Below are 26,890 nucleotides of genomic sequence, written 5' to 3'. Positions count from 1 at the left end.
AAAACAGGGAAACGCTTTGTAAGGTAGACGGGCTAACAATACTCGGCCCTGAGCAAGAGCAAGTCCCAGGCTTATATGGTGTGTGGTGGTGATTGGAAAATGGTGATCAGGTGTGTGTGATGTGTGAATGGTGACAGCTGTGATCTGTGCAATGGATTGTGGGAAATGGAGTCCAATGTGCTGTGAGTGTAAAAGTCACTGTGGTGAACGGGTGACCTCTAGTGGTGGTTGACAGGGAGAGCATGGACCAGATTCGTGACATAGCCCCCCCCCAAGGAGCGGCTTCCAGATGCTCCTACACAATCCAGGAGGGCGGTGGAGCGGAGGCGGAACAGGGGGAGGGACGGAGGGCCAGGTCCTTGAGGATGTGGGAAGACCGGGGACAGAGGCAGAACCGGCAGAGCAGGAAACCAGGGCGGAGCCAGAGGCCAGTTCAGGACCGACAGAGCAGAGGCCCACCAGGGCGGAGCAGACAGCACGGGAGCCCACCAGGGCGAAGTAGACGGGACCGGAGCCCACCAGGGCGGAGCAGACAGGACCGGAGCCCACCAGGGCGGAGCAGAAGACCACCAGACTCGAGCAGAAGACCACCACGGCGGGGCAGATAACCACCAGACCAAAGCAGAGGACCACCACGGCGGAGCAGATGACCACCACGGTGGGGCAGACGACCACCAGACCCGGGCAGAAGACCACCACAGGGAGGCAGACAGGGCAGGAACCCATGACAGAGACTGGGATCTGGGGAAAACAAGGACAGACAACACAGAGAGAGCAGAGACAGACAACACTGGGAGAGTCTTCGTTGCAGGGCAGGACGGGACCAGAGCCCACCTGGGCGGAGCAGGAGACCCCCAGAGCCAGACAACTGACCACCACGGCGGAGTAGACGGAGCCGGAGCCCACCAGTGTGGCGTAGACAGGGCAGAGTATCTCCACGGCAGAGCGGACTGGTCAGGAAGCCATGACAGGATCAGGGATCTGGGGAGAACAGAGACAGACACCACAGAGAGAGTCCCCATGGTCACAGGAGCCGTGACCGAGCAGGTCGAGAGTTCATGGACGGTCTCTATGGCTGTGGCAGGACAGGGTGAGAGCTCACATATGGCCTCTTTAGCCGTGACAGGACAGGGCGAGAGCTCACAGACGGCCTCTTTAGCCGTGACAGGACAGGGCGAGAGCTCACAGACGGCCTCTTTAGCCTTGACAGGACAGGGCGAGAGCTCACAGACGGCCTCTTTAGCCGTGACAGGACAGGGCGAGAGCTCACAGACGGCCTCTTTAGCCGTGACAGGACAGGGCGAGAGCTCACAGACGGCCTCTTTGGCCGTGACAGGACAGGGCGTGAGCTCACAGACAGCCTCTTTAGCCATGACAGGACAGACAGTGAGTTCAGGGACGACCTCCGTGACCGTGACAGGGTAGACCGTGAGTTCAGGAACAGCCTCCGTGGCCGTGACAGGGCAGACAGCGAGTACAGGAACGGCCTCCGTGGCCATGACAGGGCAAACAGCGAGTTCAGGGACGGCCTCCGTGGCCGTGACAGGGTAGACAGTGACGTCAGGAACGGCCTCCATGGCCGTGACAGGGCAGACCATGAGGTCAGGAACAGCCTCCGTGGCCGTGACAGGGCAGACAGGAAGTTCAGGAGTAGGTGCCACCACTTCGGGAGGTTCTGCAGCGGAAGCCGCCACCTCTGGAGGCACTGGAGCAGACTCGTGGACAGTAGAGGCCTCAGCAGCACACTCGTTGACAGGAGAGGCCTCAGGAGCACAGTGTGCAGCCCACACACTCAAAATGGCAACCGCCATAACGGGAAGCACTGAGGTCAGGGGAACAGTCTCTGTAACAGCCAAGGTTGAGGCCCTGGGAATGCCAGCTACTCGCACCGACATCAGTGGTGGGTCCATCACACTGGATATCAGATCTCGAAGGACTGACCTTGAATCTGTGGTAACAGACTCTGGCTGAGGAGCTGAGGCGTGAAGTGACTCTGGCTGGAGCACTGAGACGTGGTGTGACTCTGGCTGGAGCACTGAGACGTGAGCAGACTCTGGCTTGGCAGGCATGACGTGAGCAGACTCTGGCTTGGCAGGCATGACGTGAGCAGACTCTGGCTTGGCAGGCATGACGTGAGCAGACTCTGGCTTGGCAGGCATGACGTGAGCAGACTCTGGCTTGGCAGGCATGACGTGAGCAGACTCTGGCTTGGCAGGCATGACGTGAGCAGACTCTGGCTTGGCAGGCATGACGTGAGCAGACTCTGGCTTGGCAGGCATGACGTGAGCAGACTCTGGCTTGGCAGCGACGACGTGAGCAGACGCTGGCTTGACAGCGACGACGTGAGCAGACGCTGGCTTGACAGCGACGACGTGAGCAGACGCTGGCTTGACAGCGACGACGTGAGCAGACGCTGGCTTGACAGCGACGACGTGAGCAGACGCTGGCTTGACAGCGACGACGTGAAGGGGTGCTGTTGCTGCCGCCATTTTGTGAGTGAGTGCGGTGTCGCGTTCCTCCGCGACACCCACAGTACAAGAAGAGCCCACGCACAGCAAAGCATAGTCCATAAACTCAGCGAGTGACGAACGCGGACCCTCTCTAAAGAGTGTACCTCTGAGAGGTTTATTAACGCCATCACCAAAAAGATGAATCAAAAAACAGTCCGGCAGATCTGAGTCCTTGGCTAAGCTTAAAAACTCCTCAATACACTCCTCCAATGATCGGGTACCCTGCTTGAACCGCAACAGACGAAATGCTGTGTCCATACCATTCTCCTGATCCTTTGAAAAGCTGCTGGATCCTCTTGTGGCTGAGTATTCTGTTACGGGGCTGATGAGACGTGAGACGTGCGGATCCATGTGCAAAGCTTTATTATGAAACATGGTCAAGACAGGCAGGGTCGAATAACCAGCAAACAGGTATGTTGAGGGCAAGACAGAAGAGTGGTCAGTAAACAGGCGTGGTCGACGATCAGCGTACAATATCCAGACAGGGCAAGGCAGAGAGAATAATCCAGGAACACGGGCAGGAAACAAGACACAGGCAGACTAACTCAGAAAACAGGGAAACGCTTTGTAAGGTAGACGGGCTAACAATACTCGGCCCTGAGCAAGAGCAAGTCCCAGGCTTATATGGTGTGTGGTGGTGATTGGAAAATGGTGATCAGGTGTGTGTGATGTGTGAATGGTGACAGCTGTGATCTGTGCAATGGATTGTGGGAAATGGAGTCCAATGTGCTGTGAGTGTAAAAGTCACTGTGGTGAACGGGTGACCTCTAGTGGTGGTTGACAGGGAGAGCATGGACCAGATTCGTGACACTATTTAACAAGTTGTTATGTAAAAAAAAAAACAATAAAAAAACAATATAACAACAGATTCCTTATTTAATATTTAAAAATATAATTCTAACTAATTGAGGTTCAATTTCCAACTGAAAAAATGTGTCTTCCTTTCCTACAAATGCCATTATAGAGGATTATAGAGAGAAACGACATTGTGATTAATACTTCTTTGCTAATATATGTACCTGAGATTCTGAACTGTCAGAGCCATAGTTTAGCCATGATACAATTTAGTCATGCTTTGATCGAATGATTAATTTATTTCAAGTATTCTGTTCCATTACAAAGACCTCCTGACGTCCTTATATTTAACATTTGCATCAGTGTTCGTTGATTGTGTGGATTCTGTTGACATGGGATTATTTACATGTTCCAACAACACTGGCACAATGCCTTCTCTTTCTCTCAGCCTGTTTTTATAGGGGTCATGAAATAAATTTTTATAGTAGTTATGAAATGCATTATTTTATAATGTTTCCTTAATATCTTTGCAGTTTTTTTTCATCTAAAACTGTCATAGTATATATGTAAACAGTCCTTTTTAAACCTGAATTTAACCTCTGAATTGAACGAATTGGAAGGGGCGTGTCTGTTGTGAGACTTCAATGAAACGCCCACTGCTATGATTGGCTATAACATCTTTGCATGTGAAATCAGCATGACATGTGGAACACCCTTGAAACTTTTACTACACTTTTACTACAACAGCTGCCAAGATTAACTAATGCTGAAAAATGTTTGAAGTGTTGATTACGTTTTTTGCACCAAAAAAGTATTTAATTTGCTAACAGCAGGATCACTCTTGTAATTGATGGATATACATGATTTGTTCAGAACATGCCTCCATGATTGCATACACCAATGAAACCTTTGGAGCATTTTAAGGAGAATCATGATTCTCCAGATTTCAAATCTTTGTTTTTAAGAAGGGTATAAATAAATAATCCATATTTTAATGAGTTAGTTTTGAGTTCTGAAATGTTCGGTTGTTTCAATTGCAGAGTAATATGTGTAAATATTACTCTGCAAATATTCTCCATTTCATGACCTCTTCAAATGATGATGAAAAATATTCAACCAGGATGATTCTGATCATCAGCTATTTATCGTTTTAATATGTGAACTCTGGTGATTAATAGATGCTTTCATTAGAAAGTTTCTCATGAAAGGCCACATGGGCAATTTTCTGATTTCAAGGTTCAATACGTGGGCACGGAGAATGAGATATTGTTGTTCAGATGAATATTTCCCCGTGTTACACAATTCTGAGGGAAGCAATTCCGCCTATGGACCTTGAGAAGATTTATCATGTTACACTCCCACAGAGACATATGGACAAGAGTAGTGAGAGAGAGAAAATAGGGCTGATAAACTCTGAACACTATGAAATGACAGAACCATTTTGTCCTCTATTAGTTGTGTAGGAGAGAAACAGAGAGAGAGAGAGAGTGCAAACGAGGAATATTTATAACAGATGAATACAAGAGAGGCTTGGCTAGCTTTTATTAAGTCATGAGGAAAACATATATTTCTGAAGCAGCCCATGAGAGAGGAGAGCAGGGCAGAGAATCAGCGCTGATAACCTTGTGGTTTAATCAAAAGCTGGTTGTGGGCCGAGATTGTGCTGGCATTGGGCCCGGCCGACTGGATGCTCTCTCACAGACTCAGTGTGTGTGGAAAGACAAGAGGCTTCTATCAGCCAATTCTCCATCTCGCTCGACACGGAGAGAAGCGTCTGATAATACTCAGCCTGGCTGCGGTCACGGCAGGACCTACGAGGTACGCGAACACAGCAGCTCTAAGTGCGTATAAAGACACCTCTTTGTTTACTTCAAATTCAGTGAGGAATTGCTCATCCACATAGCAATCAAACATGTATGGTGTGATGCTAAGCACTGAAATTATCACCCCTAGACTATGGAGATTTAGGACAACTGGGGGCCTAATTTTTCACTCCTAGCAATTGAAAATTTGTCTGTAATATTTCTGTTTCAAAATTAACATTCATTAGCAGCTTCGGTCCCACTTTATATTAAGTGGCCTTAACTACTTAAGGGAAAAAAGTGAAAGTGACGTGGCCAAGTATGGTTACCCATACTCGGAATTTGTGCTCTGCATTTAACCCATACAAAGTGCACATACACAGCAGTGAACACACACACACCGTGAACACACACCTGGAGCAGTGGGCAGACATTTATGCTGCGGCACCCGGGGAGCAGTTGGGGGTTCGGTGACTTGCTCAAGGGCACCTCAGTCGTGGTATTGAGGGTGGAGAGAGCGCTGTACATTCACTCCCCCCACCTACAATTCCTGCTGGACCTGAGACTCGAACTCGCAACCTTTAGGTTACGAGTCCGACTCTCTAACTATTAGGCCACGACTTCCCCATTATGTACTTACATTTAAATTAATAATTTGGTACAGTGTACTTATTGTGTACATGTTTTTAAATTGTACTTATACCTTTAAAATACCTGCATGCAATTAGATCTGTAATTCATTTCTGCAATTACATTTATAAGTACACTGTTGACCCATCCCTTACACCTTAACCCACCCTTAAACCTACCCATACCACCAAACCTGTCCCTGACCTTACCCGTATCCCACCTCAATAGCAGCAAAAGTGTTTTGCAATACAATATGAACACAGTAAGTACATTGAACTTATTTTTTTATGTAAGTACGTAGTAGTTAAGGCCACCTAAGATAAAGTGGGACTGTAGCTTCAAACTGGAAGGTGCGAATGGTCCTGGGTTCAGATCCCGAACGAGCCCCTGATTGTTACGATCATCATAACTGCGGGCATGTCCGGGAAAACAGTTGTGATGCTTTTTAAAAAAAATTTTTTTAATGGAAACCATGACAATTTTCAACATTTTGTAATGAATAGAAAGTTCAAAAGGACAACATTTATTTGAAACATAAATCTTTTGTGATATTATAAATGTCCAAACTAAAGAAATGTTAAGTTCCAGTTTCTACTCTTCACATCATTCACATGTATCAGATGTTCTTGTTTATTTGTCCTGCAATGTTATTCTCTACTGCACCATTTTATGATGTGTGTGTTTTTTCTCCATTATTTACTATATTGTGGCATCAATTTGATTGTCCAACAGTCCTTGTCTTATCTACCGCTCAAACATTTGACTTCCATTGGCTAGCTTTCTGCAGGATCACAGCAGCAGGAAATTAATTTATATCTGGCTTCCTGTTTATGACAGCTCATCAGCGCTCACTGCTTTCTTTCACTCTGGCCCTTGTATGCCTGACAACCTGGAACTCATACCGATCTGCAGCAATAAATAAAGATAGCTTGTATGTGAGAGACATCAAAGCTGTGTCTCATATGAGATAAGACTATTAAAACAGGACCATGTGCACCAAGGGTCAACAAAATTTTAAAACAAAATTTCAGATATATCAGCTGCAGATCACAAGGAGAGATCATGAAAATTTTACTGTGATTAATTAACAGCTAATAACCTTGTATAACATTTTATATGACATATGATGTTATGTAATGTGAAAGTGTATGGCAATCTTCAACCACAAATCCAAGAGAGACTAGATTTATAAATAGAAAAATACTAACGAGTCATATGTCTAAACAAATGCTCTCTAGAGTGATTATGATTATTATTATGTAATTTATTCTTGTGACACAATGCTGAATTTTCAGCATCATTACTCCAGTCTTCGGTGTCACATGATCCTTCAGAAATCATTATAATATGCAGATTTGCTGCTTAAGAAACATTTATTATCATTTATTATGTTAAAAAAGAGTTGTGATAATTCATGTTTTTGTGGAAAATGTGATACTATTGTTTCTTCAGGATTCCCTATAGAATAGATGACTTTCGGTAACAGTTTATTTTAGGGACTTTTAACTAGTTGCTTATTAGCATGCATATTACTAGAATATTAGCCAATTATTAGTACTAATTTAGCACATACTTGACCTTATTCAACATCCCTAATCCTACCCAATACCTAAACTTAACAACTACCTTACTAACTATTAATAAGCAGCAAATTATGAATTTATTGAGGGAAAAGTTGCAGTTAATAGTGAATAAATGTTCCCTATTCTAAAGTGTTATATATATATATATATATATATATATATATATATATATATACGTTGCATTGTTGGACAAACAGTTGTATATTAACAGTGTTTTGTTTGAAAGTCGCCATTAGTATGATTATTGTTCCCTTTGGCTGAGAACTTAGAGCCGATTAGTCTGCAGTTAGTATGCTTTTATCTATTTAGCATAATACTGTAATATGTACTGTAGATTCAGAGATATGGAAATATTTACTTTTTTATAGTTATGTAAAAACCTTAGATAAGATTGATTGCAGTATGGCTTATAGTGACTTAATCATAATGCATTATATTGATTATATTTTCTGTACAGTTACAGTGTTGTACTGTGTTCTGATTACTGTTCCTGTGAGATCAACCCAAACTAGATCTTTTTGTTCTTGCCAATACATCCTGGTCATAATGGTGCACAGATAAACAATTAACTATGAATTACATACAGTGTGGACCAACAATTTTACATTTAAACCTCAAAATAAATAGAAATATAGACTTGTATATAGAAAGATATGACTGAAACAAGGAATGATTTTGACCAACTTCATAACAGCCTTATTTAATAAGATTTAAATCGGCCATCGGATGCCCATTTTCCACAAGTTGATATGATTATTTAGGGTCTTAATGAAAAGTCTATAACATACTTTGGTTAACATTTCTCAATGGTAGGGTAAAAAACACCTATTTTATCCTGTCAAAATCAGCAATGTTTTCAGCAAGCCATTCTTGTCCATGTAGCTTTAAATGCTAATGCGGTCTGCTGACCCCGCCCCTCTCTTCCGTTGGCTGACGAGCAGACTGTAAACTTCAGCCGCGAAACTGGCTAACTAGCACATTACTAGGAAAGGCAAGTTGCAAAGATTAATAAAAATAAACCTTATATCACTTCTTCTGTAGATAAAGCTGGATCATGAATGATTTGCGCGAACATAGACACATTTAGGCAGATCGGAATTGGCGCATTCCCAAAAAACGAAAGTAACGTTAATCATCTGCGTATTCAGCAGCTCAGATGTCAGGAGTAAATGACGACTGCTATATTCATTACTACATCCAACAGCAAACACCTCAATCGCTTTATTGGAGGCTTCTTGTCTTCCCCTACACCGGAGCATGACACAATGCCAGACAGCTCTCAGCTCTCAGCGGGTCTAAGGTAAGACGGCCTTGTCAATCAACTATCCTGGGAGCAGTCTGTGCAGAACTACGTCATTCTGTTTACGTTTTATCATGATGCATCTTCCCTGGAAATCAAACCAATGATCTTTTAAGCATCATGGAACAAAGAGAGCTGCACTCTATCCTGCTCTCGTCTGCACTATTGAAACTGTCTTCTGGCCGTCCTCCCAGCATATGCAATCAAAGCCCCTGCAGCTCATCCAGAACATTGAGAGCCTGACTGATATTCCACCTCCTCAAGTCCCCCCACAGTCACACCTCTACTCTGCTCTCTATTCCTGCTGGGATCGATTTGAAATTCGCAGTGTTGGGGAAGCTACTCTGAAACTGTAGTTTGACAAGCTACAAGCTACTCGTAAGTTAAAGTAGTTAAACTACAGTCAAGCTACCCTTTTGGAAAAGTAGTTAGCTACACTACAAGTTACTATCAAAAAGTAGCTAGCTACATTGAAACTACTTTTGATTTTTTTGAACAACGTATATTATAAATAACTGAATAAGTGTCTGAGGAATGTTTTAAGTAAAATATTTAGTGTTTAAAACAATGCAATACAATTATGATTTCAAAGAGTATTGTTTTATTACACACAACACTCAAATATCTTTTGTAACATATCAAATATCTGTTACAAAAAGTGTAACCTTTACTTGTCGTTTCTTTGCGAGACAAGAACTTGGACAAATAAGGCCATGGGTAATTAACGTTAGTTGTTTCTCCATCCTCCAAATCTGCCGCCACGTCTTGCTCCATCATGGATAATGGGTGTGTCAACCCACTTCTGTACGTCAGTGAACCGTTAGCCGCAAGATGCGTGATTAAACAACAGGTGGCGGTAATGGCAAAAAATGAGTTTGTAATCTAACAAGAAGAATATCCTTGCATCGCGCTGATTCGCGCAGGCTCGACAAAACGCAATGTAGCTTTTGCTCGCGCTACACCGCTACTTGCTGCAAAAAGTAGTTAGCTACTGGAAAAGCTACACTGTTTAAAAAGCAACTGAGCTACTGCCAAGCTACTGAAAAATGTAGTTAAGTTAGTAGCGTCGCTACTTGTAGTTAACTACTCCCCAACACTGGAAATTCGACAGCAGACCTTGTCACACCATCACCTCTCTAGTGAGGATGAGCACTTTGCCATTCATCTGAGAAGCACTGCAGCCTGCAGAACACTTACTGCTTAAACACTGCTCAAGATATTTAAACAACTTTAACAAATACTGGTAACAAATGATCTAACAGGTTTGGAAGAATATGAATATACTGTAAAATGTAATTTATTGCTCTGATCAAAACTGAATTTTTCAGCATCATTACCCCAGTCTCCAGTGTCACATGGTCCTTCAGAAATCATTTTAATATGCTGATTGGCTGCTGAAGAAACATTTCTGACTATTATTAATAATAGTATTTTGCTGAAACTCTGATGCACTACCATTTAAAGGTTTATAGGGATGGATGGACAGACAGATCTAAATGCTGTTCTTTGAACTTCCTATTCATCAAATACTTAAAAAAGTATAATGGTACCACTCTTGAGCACTATTTACCATACTCACCATACATATTTTGTAATATTTGACAAATTCAGCAATTACTCTTGGAATACTATTAGGGTTCTTTAGAGAAATAATGTTCTAGCAAGTCTGCTTGATCAGTTACCAAAGAAGCATATTAAAATCATTCAGGAAAATAAGACCACCTTATTAAAGTGATAAAATGTTGCAAAAAATAAGTACACCCTCCAGAAAATTAGAACGTAAAACTACTTTTTGGTGTGTGTGTGCAAAATAAAGCACATTTTTAAGCAATAATTCTAAATTCAATAATTTAATTATTGAAGCATGTTTAAATATTAAAATATTTAAACATTAAAGTGAGCATGTTTAACCAAAACAGTTAAAGAGGAGTAATTTTTGACAATTAAAAGTGTTACACAGTGTTACCCATTAAATCATTCTCAGACAACAACTGAACCCCTTGGCAGAGAATCATGAAGAGATTTAATTCTTTTCACAAAAGAGGACAGTTGTATAAGAGGAAAGCCAAACCATGGTTTTAAGGGTGAAAATACAGCAAGAAATTCAAAAACAATGGACTTGAAATAATCAAGTCTTCGCGTTAAGCTTTCATTTAGTTATAAGAGATTTTTTTTTTGCAATAAAAAAAAACAGGACAATGCCATATTTACAAAAATATAGACTTCTGGGAATCCATACTCAAAAATCAAACTCAATCTAAAATGCATCTAAAATGCTATGGCATTGATAGGTGAAGAGCACAGTGAGAAGTGCTTTGTTCCCACAGTGAAGTTCAGTGGTAATGAAGCTCTTATATAGGGAATTATGAGTACTGAAGGCATGAGGGAGTTGTGCTTTAGCAATGCTTATGATTCCATCTACCTACTTTTATGTTAAGTTTTAGGATATTGCATGACAAATTTGTTGGATGGAAACATCAAGATGCACACATATTCTTAAAAAAAAAATAAAAAATATGCATGCTCAATTGAGTCAGATTTTTTTTTTTTTTTTATCCAGTAATCTAAACTATGATGTAAACACAATTACCAAATAAATTCCTCAAAAAAGTCATGCAACTTTGCCTCAACAGAGGGCAAAGTCCTCAACAGAAGCCTATCATTGAAATGATTTGGCATAATCGTAGATATTGCCTCACACAATTGTGTTCCGAAATATCAGGCATCCGAACTCTGATCCTGTTTCTGATCCTGAGCCAAGTCCAGTCCGAGACTCTGTTTCAGAACCAAGTCAGGTCGCTGAACCCAAATCAGACTCCGTTTCACTCTGGCCACCGATACAGCCGGATCCACCTAAACCCCCATGTGCTCCTCCAACCCCGCCCAGACCACCATCTGTCTCATCTGCGCCACCTTCTGGTCAATCAGCTTCATCAGCTCTACCTTTGGCCTCAATTTGGTCTTTGCCCTCTGCTCCACTGACTCCACCGTGGCCACCGCCTTCAGTTCAATCAGCTCTACCTCTGGCTTCACTCTGGTCCCTGCCCTCTAATCCGCTGATTTCTCCATGGCCACTGCCTTTAATTCTCTCAGCTTCATCTCTGGTACTGATCTGGTCTCGACCCGCTGTTCAGCGGACTCATTCGTGGTCTTCACCCTCTGTTCTGCCTCTGCCTCTTGTGCCCCATGGTCCTGACCCTACTTCCCTCCCCCTGTGTCCGCCTCTATACCACCGCCTTCCTGGACTTTGATAGTGTAGGGCGTCTGGAATCTGCCTTTAGAGGGGGGGTTATGTCACGCCCGGTTGTTTGCACCACTCTGAGGCGTTAGAGGGCGTTCCTGTGTTTTGTGTTGTTCTGGTCATGGACTCCATTTCCCATCATGCTGTGGTTAATTAGGGTCTACCTGGTTCAGCTGTGTTCCATTTCCTGTTTGGTCCTGTGTCTGTGTACAGTATATTAAGCCCTGGATTGCTATTGTCTTTGAGTTGTTGATAAGTGTTACCTCCTGTATTTCTTGTGATCCTTTCTCAGTTCTGTCATGTATTTTGGACGTATATCTCTGTGGATTATCATTAAAGGAACTTAAACTGCATTTGGACCCACTGTCTGTTTCCTACTTGTGCTCAATCGTAACACACACCAGTGTATAATATAATGCAAGAGCCTCAAACGGAAGAAGCTGGGTGGGGAGTTGGAACTTCCCTATCTGTCGGTCACTATGAGTTATGTCGTGATAATATTAGGGGATTCACTTGGGAGCCCCAATCACCTCTGACTTTAAGAGAAAATATAGAATTTCACAGGTTTGATTAATTTAATCAAGTTCACTCAGTTCAAGATCACTTTGTTGAGTTGACTCATTTATCCAACCCTTTGTTTAAAAATAAAAATTGGCTCATTTATTTTATCAATATTAATGACACATTTTCTGTGTTTTTGTTAAGCATGTTTAATAAATATAAAAATTTCCATGAACTGTACAAGTGATCATTAAGAAAAAAGTTTAAAAAATGTTTAAAAAATTATTTAAAATGTCATCAAATAAAACGTGCTAAAGTATTCATTTTTTTTCTGCATTTAGTTATGTTACTGCCTTATGATAAACTGCTTTAAATTATTTTTATTTATTTTTACATTTATACAAATTGTATACACCATAAAGACAAAGCAAGCCATAAATAAGTCTCACTATATAAATTAAGAACAAATAAAAGTCTCACTATTAACTATTTTGTTATTAGCATGCATTTTATTAGCATATTGCTGTTTATTAGAACATATAAACACATATTAATGCCTTATTCTGCATGACCATTTTAGATCCCTTAACCCTACCCCATATAAACTTAACAAATATCTTGCTAACTATTAATAAGCAGCAAATTAGTTTGTTTATTGAGGCAAAAAAACAGCATAAAAAACAGTTAATAGTTAATAGAGAGAACTGGCACCCAAACTAAGGTGTGGCCCAATAAATAAGAAACTTTTGTCCTTTGTTTGTGACCATCTGCATCTTTTGATAACATAGTATTCATTATAGTCATTATTCATAGTATTCAGTATAGTATTATGCATCTTTTCCTTTCTGTCTTTCAAATGCTCTTTTCCTCACCTAACACATTACCCTCCACACACAATCGCTTAGCTTATGCGGCATTTTTTTCAGATTGCCGTTCCTCTTGGTTTCCAGATTCACCTTCACATTTATGAATCTAATCTTCAGTATTTATTGAGGTGGCTTCATGCATCACCATAGACTATGCATTAGTGATCTCATGCAACATTGTGCTAAAAGCAAAAGGGATGCAATCCAATACAGGTTCATACTCGTATACAGTGCAGAGACATTTTCCTCTTCTTTAAGGCCAGTTAAAAGAGAATAAGAAGAGGTAGATAATGCATCTAAATGTCAGGTCACACAGCACTGGCTTCCAGTTTGGAGCTTTCATGGAGGAGCTCTATTATTCACTGTGTTTAAAAATAAATGCAGACCTATATGATGAAGTGGAATTACATTCAAAGGCCAAACAATGAAAGAAGTATTGTGGGTTAAACAACACAGATATCATCTGCTCCATGCTGCTTATTAACACAGAAAATTAATTTCAGTAATTGAACAATTGATTTTCAGCATATATAAACAAATGTGAAACATGTTTACAGGAAATAAACACACACTGGAAGACTGGTATGCATGCACACTTAATACATGCTGTTTTCAAGTACAATTTTGTTAAAAATAACTCTGTTACGGTGATTCCCTTGTGCTTAATTGTTTCAAAAGTGTTCTCTCTCTCTCTCTCTCTCTCTCTCTCTCTCGATATATATATATATATTAATTTACATTTAGTATAAATGTACACCATAATGAACTTTAAATTTCAAATCGGAAATTACGATTAAACCAAATAGTTGACACTAGCCACTGACTTCCACTAACCGTTTCTTTTGTTTTTCCCTCCACACTATGGAAGTCAATGGCTACCATCAACTGTTTGGTTTCATTTTAACTTTTTGAGTAGATTATCCTTTTTAAGAATAACTCTTTTAACGTATGTTGTTTATTCATCCATCATTACATCACAATCAAATATCTGTACTTTCACCCTGTGCATCAGACTAAAGAGCACCATTTGTTTCTGGGTCCTCACCGTATTGCAAAAGAGCAGCTACAAAGACAGATTCTAGACAATAACTGTAAATGTCAAGCGTGATGCTCATAAGCCCCGGGTCTGAGATGTCACAGCGTGCTTGTGTTATTCCCTTGATCCCCAGGCATCGGCACGCTTATCACACTGGCGCCCTGCAAACTGACTCAACCTGACTGAGACCTTGAGCCACAGATTACCACAGAAGGTCACGAGCAAATAAATGTGTTTCCTCGTAAGCGTGGCAATCAGGTCTCGATACTGTATTTTTCTGAGTGGGTACAGGTTTATCCTCCATTGTGGAGACATTTGGATAAAGGATGGTAAAACCTGATTTTTTGACATTCTTATTGTTGTTAGATTATGTTTATCTGAAAATTAAAATATGCAAAAAATAAATAAATAAATAAATACAAATTCTGTGAGGGGTAGGTTTAGTTTAGTTGGTAGAAAAATATTGTTCGGTCAGTATAACAACGATACAAGTCTATGGCAAGTCCCCACAAAGAAGGCCATACAAATGTGTGTCTGTGTGTGTGCTCGTTCACTCACCAGTGTCCTGGTCACAGAGCTGTTCACAGGGGTCAGTCGTTCTCTGGCCACAGTAATCTCTCACCCACTGGGTGGAGGTGTTGGTCTGGTAGTACAGGGTCAGTTTAGCTGGATTTAACCAGTTGGAGACATCCAGATAACTGCCCATGCTCACCACAAAACTGCTTCCTATACAAAAAAAATACAGAAAAAAAAGGACATGATTGAAAATACAGATTTATCTTATGACCTTCAAGAAGAGCAACATTTCGACAATGCTCTTCATGCTGCTACAGCTGTTTTATTTAAATATATGTGACACTCATATTGAAAACAATTGAAAAAAATACACTTTAGTGGAAACATCTTGAAATCTCTTGAAACATATCCCAGGTCTAAGATCAGTGTTCATGAGTCCTTCGAACAAACACTGAACAAGGATGATGTGTATGGCAGGACATGCTCTTCAATATCTGCCAAAGCCCAGATCTCTCCCCAAAGCAGAATTAAGCAGTGTTTCTAAATACGTTTCTCCTTCTCTTGTGTGTCCATCTCTCAGGACGACGTTTACACCTGTCCTGTTCTGCTGATGTGTGAATTCAGCTCTTCTCAAAGATAAGGGTGACTTAAATTAAATTGCTTTGCTGCTTCATAATCCTCTCTGCTGTCTTAAACCCGAGAGCGGAGGCAGAGCGGGACGTGTGGACGCCTGCCAGACTGACACCCACTCAGGGACGCCCAGGAACGCTGCAGAGACACAGGGATTTAACACAGCGTAGCAGCTATTGTGCCTCAACTTCACTATACGGCAGTGTGATGAGATATATTTTTTACTTTATTCATTTGTGTTAGAAAAAATTATTCATGTTAGTTAATGGAAAAATAAATAATTAAAAAATGCTTTATAAATCATTAAAACCTTTGGTAACTATAATAATTTCTCATTTTTTAGCATTAGTAAATGCATTAACTAACATGAACTACCAATGAAAAATATATTTTCACAGAATTTAAAGTTTTATATGTTGTTCTGTGTGTGTGTGTGTTTCACAGAGTTGATGGTTTGGATTAACCCTTTAATTGCCGTATCCCTTAAAACCAAACTGCCAGAGGGTTACTGTAATGCGTGTGCTCACTGGGCACCGTTTTATCGATGCCACCGGGGTGGCGTATGCTGACGGCTTGGGCCCGTCATCACTGCTCGCAGCTATATTTTGAAATTATAGTTCCTCTGGTTAATATTTTGTTAGTATTCAGAGATAATCATATGGGTGAGGCCTAAACAGGAAGTGTGTCCAGGCTAATGGAGAAAATTCATTCGTTCATTTAAAAAAAATAAAAAAATAAATGCTTATTAGAGCATCAGCGTTACAAGTATTTGTTTTATTATTTATTACACTTTGTTAGTTGCTTTAAAGTCATATTTTTTATAAGGCATTCAGTTCGGGAACATCCAACATAAACTGAAAACCATCAAAAGACTGCAAAAAAAATAAGCAGAGCTTGCAGTTAATGTAATGCAGTTTTTGTTTGTTTGAGTGTTTTTTTAAACACCATGTATATAATTCATATGAATGCACTCAAAATTTACCATGCATTATACTTCTATGTAAAACCTAAATCCTCATAAACAGGAAGGCTATAGCATAAGCTAAATATACAACTAAAACCAGTGGACCATGTCTGAAATGAGTTTGAATAATGGCTGTGGGTTTCAAAGAAACAGTTGACCTTCTGAATACCCCCAAAGAAACATTCAGCTGCTTAATGTCATCGAACAGTTTAATTAGAAACCTGATGCTGGCGACTGTGACCTCTTCAAATCTCAGACTAATGTAAGAGCTTTAAGTTGATACTTATAATACAACCATTACAGGAGCTATATGCAAAGTGTGGGCTAATACGAGTGATCCAAAATTGTAGTTTGTCTGAATCTTTCTAAAAAACCCCCACAACAGATGGAGCCCATGACCCTCAGCAAACCTACCAGAGTATGTATGACAAATCACCTAGAAAACATGCTCTCAAATTAAGATCTTTTTGGGTCCTGGAATGAATATGTGTGAGTCTGTGTGTGCGTGTTACCTACTTCACCATATTTTGGGGACACATTTGTACCCAGAAGTGTTAAACCTGACAAAATCTCCTAAAACCACCTCTTTTGTAACATTTCAATAAAAATCACTCTCTGTGTGTGTGTGTGTGTGTTACTTTAGTCTTTAAAAATGAATCACTCAGTTCTGTAAAACAATAGCCTTCATAATGAGGTCCCAGCAACCAGATAGAAGGAACAATGATAATAATATGTGGCACATATACAGCAGCAGTATGCTGCCCAGGTGGCATCTGCAATTTAGGTCGTCCCAATACAAGCAGCTGCAGTTTCCCTCTTCTCATCTTTTTTTTTTTTTTTTTCTCAGCAAAACACTCAGATGTAGATTATTTCAGATTTATTCGAAACATATCATAGCCAGATCATCTCACAGCTTTTCTACTGTATGTGTGTGTGGGTTTTGGCCATGTTTGTTCTCTGAGGGTTAAAGCAGCCCACTGCGACTCTGACAGATGGTCCAGCATCTCTGGACTGCAGCATCAGCATCAAATGGCTTTAATTGGAGGTTTCCATGCTCTTCAGCACCCGAATGTCTTCTGACCTTTGCTCACTCTCACCCTCATCACTGTGCACGATCGCTGTGAGATCGTACAGATCTCTTGCTTTTTTTCTTTTTAAGAGACTTTGAATTTCAGAATTATAACTTATCATTAATTAATTTGAATAATTTGAAGCAGATATGATGAACTCATATGGCCATGGCTGAATTTTCACTCAGTTGCTGTCTGATACACTGACAAACTGTCCAAGCTAAATCAGATTAATTCAAAGTATGCAGGTTCAATAAATGTGTCAAAAGCCATGAATATCCTATTTTTTTTTCTCCCTTTGTTTCTCCTAGACAGCAATGAGATTATATGAAGATCAAATAGAAATTTCTTTAGAAGTATTCTATTTATTTATACATTTTTGTGCACAAAAAATGTTCTGGCACAACATGCTGTAAAATTATTGGCGTGGAAAAAATTCCATATTTTGCCATCTTTTTAAGCTATAATGCAAATCCCATGAGGATGGACCAAGGCCCTGTTCCAAATGGTGCACTTGATGTGCCCTTGTGGTTTTGCAAAAGCTGCTGCATGCACGTGTCAGACGGTAGGGTTTCCAAATTGACATTTAAATGTTTCAGAAGAGTGCTCGCAAGTGCCAAATTTGTGACTACTACAAGTTCTTGATGCACATGTTTGGTAAGGTTTAGGGTGGCATTTGTGACTAAATCAAAAGGGTCAGGGTTTGGCTGGTTAGAATGGTCATGTTGTACAATTTCTTTTGGCAACAATATCCAATTACAAGGATCATTGGAAAAACACTCCAAAAATGTACCCTTATGTACAAATCACTGCGGTTTCCAGCTGAAATGAACACCAGTGGTAGTAAAACATCAACTTGTATTCCTTTGCACACATATTATGTTTACAGTGTAGTGCTTATTGAACACTTAATTTGACATGGTTCCTTGCACAATACTATGATATGAGCTCAAAACACTTTTACCATAGTGTATTATTTGTAAACTAATATATTTTGATATCACATAACCAGCTCCATATGGATTTTCTGACATAGTAAACTTGCTTGGTAGTGCACCTGCTACAGCATTACACTTGCAACTTGTAATATGTAGCACTTGGGTATGAGTCCCGTAAAACATATGTTCTGTCAAGACCACTGTCGTCAAAATGATAGATACTTAGCGTAAAGTTTGGTTTGGCGGTATGGTTCTGTTCTGTGCAAAAACTCCCTGCCCATCCACATCATCATTGTCTATCCAACAGTGCCACCTCGAGGAATAAAGGTGAATTGCACATATTCAGTCATCAGATATTTAAATATTGTTATGCAGGTAAAATACACTTACATCATCGCACACCTTGGGTCTCTAGCGACCCTATACCCTTTTTACAATAACTTCATTAGAAAACAGGCATTCTTTTATATCGACTTTTTTCTTGTTATATTGTTTATAATGAATAGACTGAGGATACTAAGTTGATGTCAAAAAAAAATATAAAAAATGAAGGAAGGAGAGGGTAGCCTATTTGAATATGAATAATGTCCCGGGTCGCTAAAGACCCAAGGTGTGCATTTAAGGGTTAAGTATAGGTTAACCACTCACCGGACATTTTATTTTCAAAATGCCACCAACAACCAGCATAATAAAGCATAGCCAGATTGACTTAAATCTGTTTCAGACTGAAGGCACTGTTAGCGTCTCACACTAGACATTTCACTTTGAAAGTGTTGCGAAGTAGCAAAATATAATGTTGTCTTCTCACAGCAAGGATGTTAATTTAAATGGATGAATTAATAAAATGTGGAAAGATACTTTGAAACAATGAAAGTCACTTTAGATACAAGTGTCTATTACATGCATCACAATAAAGATTACAAAAAAAGTGTAAAATTCACCAAGCTGGTATCAGGTAAATTAATGATCATTAATATTTTGTTTGTATAGCTGTACTGAATCTATTTAAATGTAGTAAAAAGGACGTATAATAAAAAAAGGTTCCTATTGGTGTTAAAATAATACATTGTGGCTGTCTATAGACTGCTCACCGTCGGCGATGAAGTGTTCAGGAACGTGGAGCGTGACCTTGACGGTGAGAGGACAGGATGTTTGCGTGCCGTACACGACTGCCACCACACACGTGCAGACGGTGATCAGTGTTAACGTGGCCTTGCTCAAGGGACTCTGAGGGCAGCCTGTGGGAACAGACAGAGGAACACGATTATACAGATCAGATTCCTGCTGTTTCATATGACATCACACCTCTCCCATTCACCATCACATGGACCCCTCACTGAACTTCTGCCCTCTACTATTATCAGACCCATAAGTTTCTTTTGCTCACCAAGACTGCATTTATTTGACCAAAAATACAGTAAAAATGTAAAATATTATTACAATTTCAAATAACTGTTCTCTATTTGAATATATTGTAAAATGTAATTTACTGTTCAGTGTCTTGAACAATTATGTAAACTCACACTAATCTGAATGTTTCAAATATTTTGTAATTTTTTTTAGTTGCTTGTGATTTTTTCCCTCTTGAATCTGAACCAGTATCAAGTGTGTAATCATGCCACTGTCTAATATAAAAATAAATAAATAAATAAAAAAAATAACCCGCAGATAACAGTTTTCTTTTCCAAGCTGTTCTCAGAATTCTCCACTTCATTCTAATGGTATGCTCTATAATGTTTCCTGGGTGAGCAACAATAACCAAAGGAGGGGTGGAGCTTAGGGAATGGTCAATTTGGATCACTTAATACAGCGAGAAGCTCTAATGCTACAATAAAACGAGGAGCAACAAGCCCCCTGATGATTTCTGAGGACAGCCTGAATATAAATTGAATCCTCGAGCTCCCTGTAGAGTGGATGTGGGAGTGAGAGTGTTTATTCCCATGTCTCAAAGCTCTGTGATGATGATCAGGTTTATTTAACATAGAAAGAAAAGCTTAAAGTCCAATAGGAACAATTCGTCTGTGCGGGAGAGGTTAAACTAAAATTCTGAAACCTCCACATCTAGTGAGAAATGACAAATAGGATTTGACAGCTTTAATGAAGATCAGATGCTTTAAAGTCAAAGAACAGAATGTAATAAAAAAAAACAAATAACAATTAATACCAGCTCCCAACAAGCTATAAATATTATCCTTACGAACATGTTGGTGACCTTCACAAGCAAACAAACTCTCTAAGCTATTTGTTCTTCAATTAGCTAAGTTTAGAAAAGTCCTTGTTAAGACTTGACTGATTTCTTTGTGCAGAGAAAGAGATAATGGATTTTCATCACTACCTGACATATCAGAGTTAGCCTAAAAATAATATATAATAACTGTTGTCTTGGAAACTGTGCTGAGATACACCCGACTAAGTGTTATAGAGTGCCCGGTGGGGTGAAATAAAAAGTGAAAGTAACTCCTATTCAAGCAACTTCAAGAACCTGAGATTTCTGTAGATTGCATCCAAACATCTCACAGATGCTTGTATTTGTTTTGTTGTCTCTGCCATGTTCAACACTCCTCCGAGAGGTCACACCTGGCTTGTTCTTCACAGTGCATTCACAGTATCTCACGTCTCTTACAGAACAATCTGTTCCTAACTGTAGCCGTCGGAGAACAGCCTATGATTATTAGCTCCATTGCGACTGGAGATCCAGAAAATATTTTCAAAAAGCAGACGATGGAGCAAGTGGCTTAGAAACAGGTGGACATGGACACAGGTAAACAAATATGCAAAATAAACAAAAAATTGGGGATGGCAAAAAATGGGGTCACGTGACATTTTCATGACCCAAGTCGCACATTAGCTGGGCTCCATGTATATTTCCATCTTTTATGTTGTTCGTCTTCTTTTTGTACATTTGGGGTAGATTTTTCGTTTGACGTTGGTCTGGGGATGTCACACAGTCGGAAACTCGCTTATCTTTCACCATCATCCTCGCCAATTGAGAAGAAAACAAAATCAACAGCTGCAATGGGCCAAGTCCGACATTGAAGACAACATGGCGATCACTGATTTGAGGACATTTTGAAGGCTGAATTAGCAGCAATGCACACCAAATTCGCCTCTCACATGACTACAATCCAGAATATATGCTCTAAGGTTGACTTTTTAATCGGGGAACAGAGAGAGCGAGCATAAAAAAGTGAGCGGCGAACACACTGGCCGTCTGGGGGGGGGGGGGGGGGGGGATAACCAACACTCTCTCTACCCTCAATACCATGACTGAGGTGAGACCCTTTAGCAAGGCTCCGAACCCCCAACTGCTCCCCGGGCGCCGCAGCAATGGCTGCCCACTGCTCCGGGTGTATGTTCACTACTGTGTGTGCACTAGGATGGGTTAAATACAGAGCACAAATTCTGAGTATGGGTCACCATACTTGGCCACACACCACTTCCCTTTCCCTTATACATACTTTTTTTTTTTTTTTTTTAACCCCACTTTATCACTTATGTTAATTTGAAGTTATTCTGTTCTCTTACAATAGGGCTAATGGCGGTGTTATAAAGAATTGTACTGGCTGTCATGTTAATGTCACCGATTAAGACAGGGGAGGGTGGTAGCCTGGAGATTTTACCCCAGTCTGTAAACGTTTTATGGGGTGGGTTTTCTTTGTTAATGGGTTTTTAAAGGCAGACTTGAGTTAATTCATGTGCAGTGGTATAACTTTCTCTCATTTGTTCAGTTCACTTATTTGATTAATAGTAATGATTGAAATGACTATAATAAGTTTAATATCAATGGTTTAAATGGCCCCCATAATTGTACAAGTTTTTTACAACTACTGCGACGAAAAAAGGTAGACATTGCTTTGATCCAGAAAACTCATTTGTGGAAGGATGATGTTCATAGATGCAATAGTAAATATTACGAGGTGGTCTCTTTTGCTGCGACTGACAATAAAACTAAAGGTGTTTTGATAACTGTTTGAAGAAATTTAAATATTTTAATTTTAGACAGAAATGGTGATAATGATGACAGAATTGCCTGTACATCCCTTTTGAAAAGTAATTCTCCCTGATCCTAACTGATAATTCTGTTGTTTCTGCTTCAGTTGTTTGCTCTTTTCTCCTCGTACAATCATGCAGACCATTGTCCATAACAACTATCTGGTCTTAGGATATCAGTGGTGACTTGTGAACTTTGTTTTCTGGTTGGATTTTGGAGATGTTCGAATCGTCCTCGAGGGGCCCAGGTCGTCGGATAATCCATTTGGGATTTCTGCATGGACGTGGTATGTCCCCTTTAGGGCGCTTCTGTGTGCATGTGTCGCCTTTCCCAAATTGCAATTTATGTATGTCCACAGGGTGCACTCGGTGCATGTGTTTTTTCTTTTTTTTCTTTTTTTTTTTGAGTCATTTTGTTTCTTCTTTCTGATCTGTAGTTTTTGTATCACTTTATGTTATTTATTTATTTATATTTTAGTTTGCCTTTAAATAAAATAAAATAAATAATTGTTCACAAAAAAATACAAAAATAAAACATTATCTGAGTATTTTAGTATGGTGACCCTTGCACACTGGCAAAATAATGCATATGCGAGAACTCTTCAGAGATCTTTAAAAAAATAAGATGAATTCTGAATTAGAAACCTAAATTAATCCCAATAGTAACTTTTTATTGGCCAAAAACACATGAATATTGATTGTGAATAAAGTGATGTGGTGCAAAAGCATTTAACAGGATTCTTTTTGAAATGGTTTATCAATATTGTCTTCCAATTACAATGTATGATTTATCACAAGACATGCACAAAGAAATCAAATGATACAACCAGAACTTACTAATGTAGCCTATTTTCAATTTTAAGTACATCAATTCCAAACAAACTGCGACAGGGTTGAAATAATTTAATGCATTTATGTTTGTAAGGTTTATATAAATCAACATATTTAGGTTAGGTTATTTAGGGGTACTACTTCTAGAATCTCCATTGAATTACCCATCTTTATTGACCACTAATCTAGGATGCATCCACTTTTTAATTTACAAGTTTGCATAGCATTCATTTAAATGGCACTTTTTTCCCCTCAATCTCCTCATATTGACAAATTATGTTAAGTAATTCAACAATGATTCATATGTATGGCTAATACATAAATAATTTATTATATTACAGTGTTTAGTTGTTTAACAGTTACTGAAATAATGGGCTACAATGACACATCTTTAAACACGAAACTGGCCGCAATCACTGTGAAAGACTTAAGAGCACATTAGCATATGTACCAACACACCAGCATATAAACACGACAAACACACTCTCTCTCTCTCTCTTGGCTTTCCTAAGTGAATGAGCAAGTCCTTGACAAAGCTCAGCAGAGCTTCTCACTTGTGTGTCCTTCATGCTAGAGAGCATCTTCCACACAATGCTCAGCAAAACTCCTGGCTGTGCATTGATAACGCTCATGCATACATATAAAACATGACAAATACTGATAAGACACAAAAACACATGTACACATATACACATCGCTTTCTGTGTCTGTCTGCAATGCAATAACTCACAGGATAACTTCAGTCTGAGTTGTTTATCAATGGCCATTTTCAAACTGAAAATCACTGCTTGGCGATAAAACAAATATACGCAACAGAACCATAGAGATGGATCCTCTCTGAACTCTGAGCATGACATATATATGTTTGCATGTCCTTGAATGCACACCCACAACATCCTCTTGAAAATAGCTCAGCTATCAGCACAGATGGAGTATGAGGGATAATTCATGGCTATAGCGGTTCAGAAGAGCAAACAGTGGCCTTGAGGAATCAATAATGAACCCTGTTCTGTCCCTTCTGCTCAGAGCTCCTGATTTGATAGTGAGCAAGTTTGCAGCACTTCTACCACTGCAGCTTTTGATGCAGATCGATTTAGACTGACACCACCACAATGAAAAGGGCTGAAACTCAGTGAAATTAATTTCCTAGACAATTTCGTCTTCTTATACCTTTTAACTTTGAGTTTTGCAATGGAAAATTTACTGCAAAAAGATAACTGTGAATATAAATAAATGAGTGGTGCTCGCCTGTGCCAAACCCACTGCCACAATTTTCTGTCTGCCCCAAATCTCTATGATATATTTGGGTCTGTAGATATGACTTGGGTTTAATGTAGGTCTATGGGTTTTTATCATCCTCCTGGTAAAAATTGCAAGCCTGATCATTCAGAAAAGTAACAACAAAGCTCTCACAAGCTATATGATTTAAGATCTCATTCACATCTGTAGCACAAAAGGTGTGGGAAAAGGTGCAGCTGAAGTGGGTGGAAGAACTACAAGCAATAACAAAAGTGATGCTTGCCTTGGGAAGAGGACTATAATATCACAGTCCCAAGCCTTTCACTAAAAGGAAAAGTACAAAACAAGTCCATCTCGTGCTTTTAAGAGCCTTACAAAACAAACAGGCAGTATAAATATGCTGTTAGAAATAAAATAGTTTTTCTCAGCATTCAGGGCAACATTTGAAAGGCCATCAAAGGAGAAAGATGCTTACTGCCTGCAGTCACAATATCTATATTAGTCACAGTATCTACCATCACAAATAACTGTGCATGCTAACCAGCCTTGTGGCTATTTGTGTTTGCTTATTTATTCATATAATTATTTATTTAGTTATATCCAGGTCACATTAACACTTGGAAACTTGGTACATTTTGTATGCATTACTACTTTATTTTAAGGACCAATTCTCACTATTAACTAGTTGCTTATTAGCATGCATATTACTTGCATATTGGCTGTTTATTGGTACTTATTAGTTGCATATTAATGCCTTTTTCTGCAAGACCATATTCTAGACCCTTTAACCCAACCCAAAACCTAAACATAACAACCTTACCTTGCTAACTATTAATAAGCAGCAAATTAGGAGTTTGAGGGAAAACCCTTAGTTAAGAGTGAATATGTATTCCCTAATCTAAAGTGTTAGAGTCACACTTTAGTAACTATTAACTATGATGTATGCCTCAATAAACTACTGATTTATTGCTTATGAATATCTTATTTAGGAATAGGGTGGATCATGGGATATAAAATATGCTCATGGAGAATAAGGCATTAAATTATTACTGCTAGTAATATGCATGCTAATAAGCAACTAGTTAATAGTGAGAATTGGTCCCTAAACTGTTGTTATCGTATTATTAAATGGAATTGCAGTTATTAAAGGTTACTAACTCTTTCCCCACCAGTCTTTTTGAAAAAAAAAAAAAAAAGTTGCCAGCCACCATCAGCATTTTCACAAAAAGTTCATGGCCCCCAGAATATTTTGTTGTATGAATAACTGAACATGCAATACATCTAAATAAAGAACAGAGCCTCTACTTTTAAACAAAAAGCATAATTTAAGCTAAATTTTGAGCAAAAAAAAAAAAAAAAGAGAAAATCACATTTTTATCTAATACTACATCTGGATCATATTCAGTACAATGATCAAAGCAAAGAAGCAGTAGATGGCTTCCATCAGCACCCCCAAAGCTTTCACAGTCCTTTGCTACTTCCTGAATCGACATTTCACTCAGTAACATTATAGGCAATTTTAATTTCTATGCTATTTATTGTTGATGATCGCATTATTTTTCATATGCATATGCTTACATATGACATCTCTAATTTGTGCGTCTTCCTCGCCTGTGTTTTTGATCAGCACATTCTGGACTTATTCAGGAGATGCATAATCGTGCCTTCGAGCATATAACAGTGAGAACGCGGACACCCGGAAAATTCCATGTTTGGCAGTGAAAGAGTTAAGGTCATTACGGTTCCCAAAATTTAGTGAGTTAGTGTACCTTTTTTTTTTTTTTTCAAGAAACATACGAGTCAAGTCAGTGACAAGTAAGTATGTGTTTGTTTGTTATTTATTAAACAATCAAGATTTCTAACCAAGCTTGAATTTTGGAAATTAGTCTAATTACGAATCTGTGATTTAGTTGTGAATATTTAAGAGTAGTTATAGGTCAGCTTTCAGCTTTATCAGCGCAAATAAATTGTAGAATAAATAAGTAAATAAATAAATATTTCCATTATATCAATTCATCAAACATGGCACATAATTTGAGATTGTGTTTAATTGTGTTTAATTATCTCCAAAACATAAACATGAATCTGGCAATGTTTTATGTTGGTTGTTGTATGTATCATGACAGTTCAGAAATAAAATGTCCACTGAGTGGCACTAAAAGGTTAATACTCTAACATGTCTGAAAATACATAAATCCGAACTGATGGTGTTAACAAAAGCAAACTTGAGATAAAACACATTTGCTGAAGCAAACCATGTTGTAATTTCTTGATTCTTCAAGTCTTTATTCTTGTTTTAATGTGACTCGTGTTTCACGGGACTCATACTCGTGTGCTTTAGATCATAAGTGTATTGTTGTACCGGGTGCGCTACTGAGCAAGTTTACGACATCAGAAAAGCCAAACGTATGGAACTGTTTATGTGATACAAAAATCAAAATGTGTTCG

The 26,890-nt window shown here is 39.3% G+C and overlaps 1 protein-coding gene across 1 annotated transcript in view; it reads right to left on the bottom strand.

Annotated features, from left to right (window-relative positions):
- The window catches only part of LOC306870996 (astrotactin-2-like), a gene marked incomplete at its 5' end in the record, with an annotated part of 500,403 nt that overhangs the window by 233,286 nt on the left and 240,227 nt on the right, over positions 1–26,890 (bottom strand). The window contains 2 exon segments of the mRNA XM_079418633.1: positions 14,823–14,990; positions 19,474–19,620. Of these exon segments, the coding sequence (XP_079274759.1) occupies positions 14,823–14,990; positions 19,474–19,620 (315 nt within the window).

This window comes from Barbus barbus, assembly GCF_936440315.1.
Source record: "Barbus barbus genome assembly, chromosome: 6".
NCBI lineage: Eukaryota > Metazoa > Chordata > Actinopteri > Cypriniformes > Cyprinidae > Barbus > Barbus barbus.
This window is presented reverse-complemented; position numbering and strand designations above follow the sequence as displayed.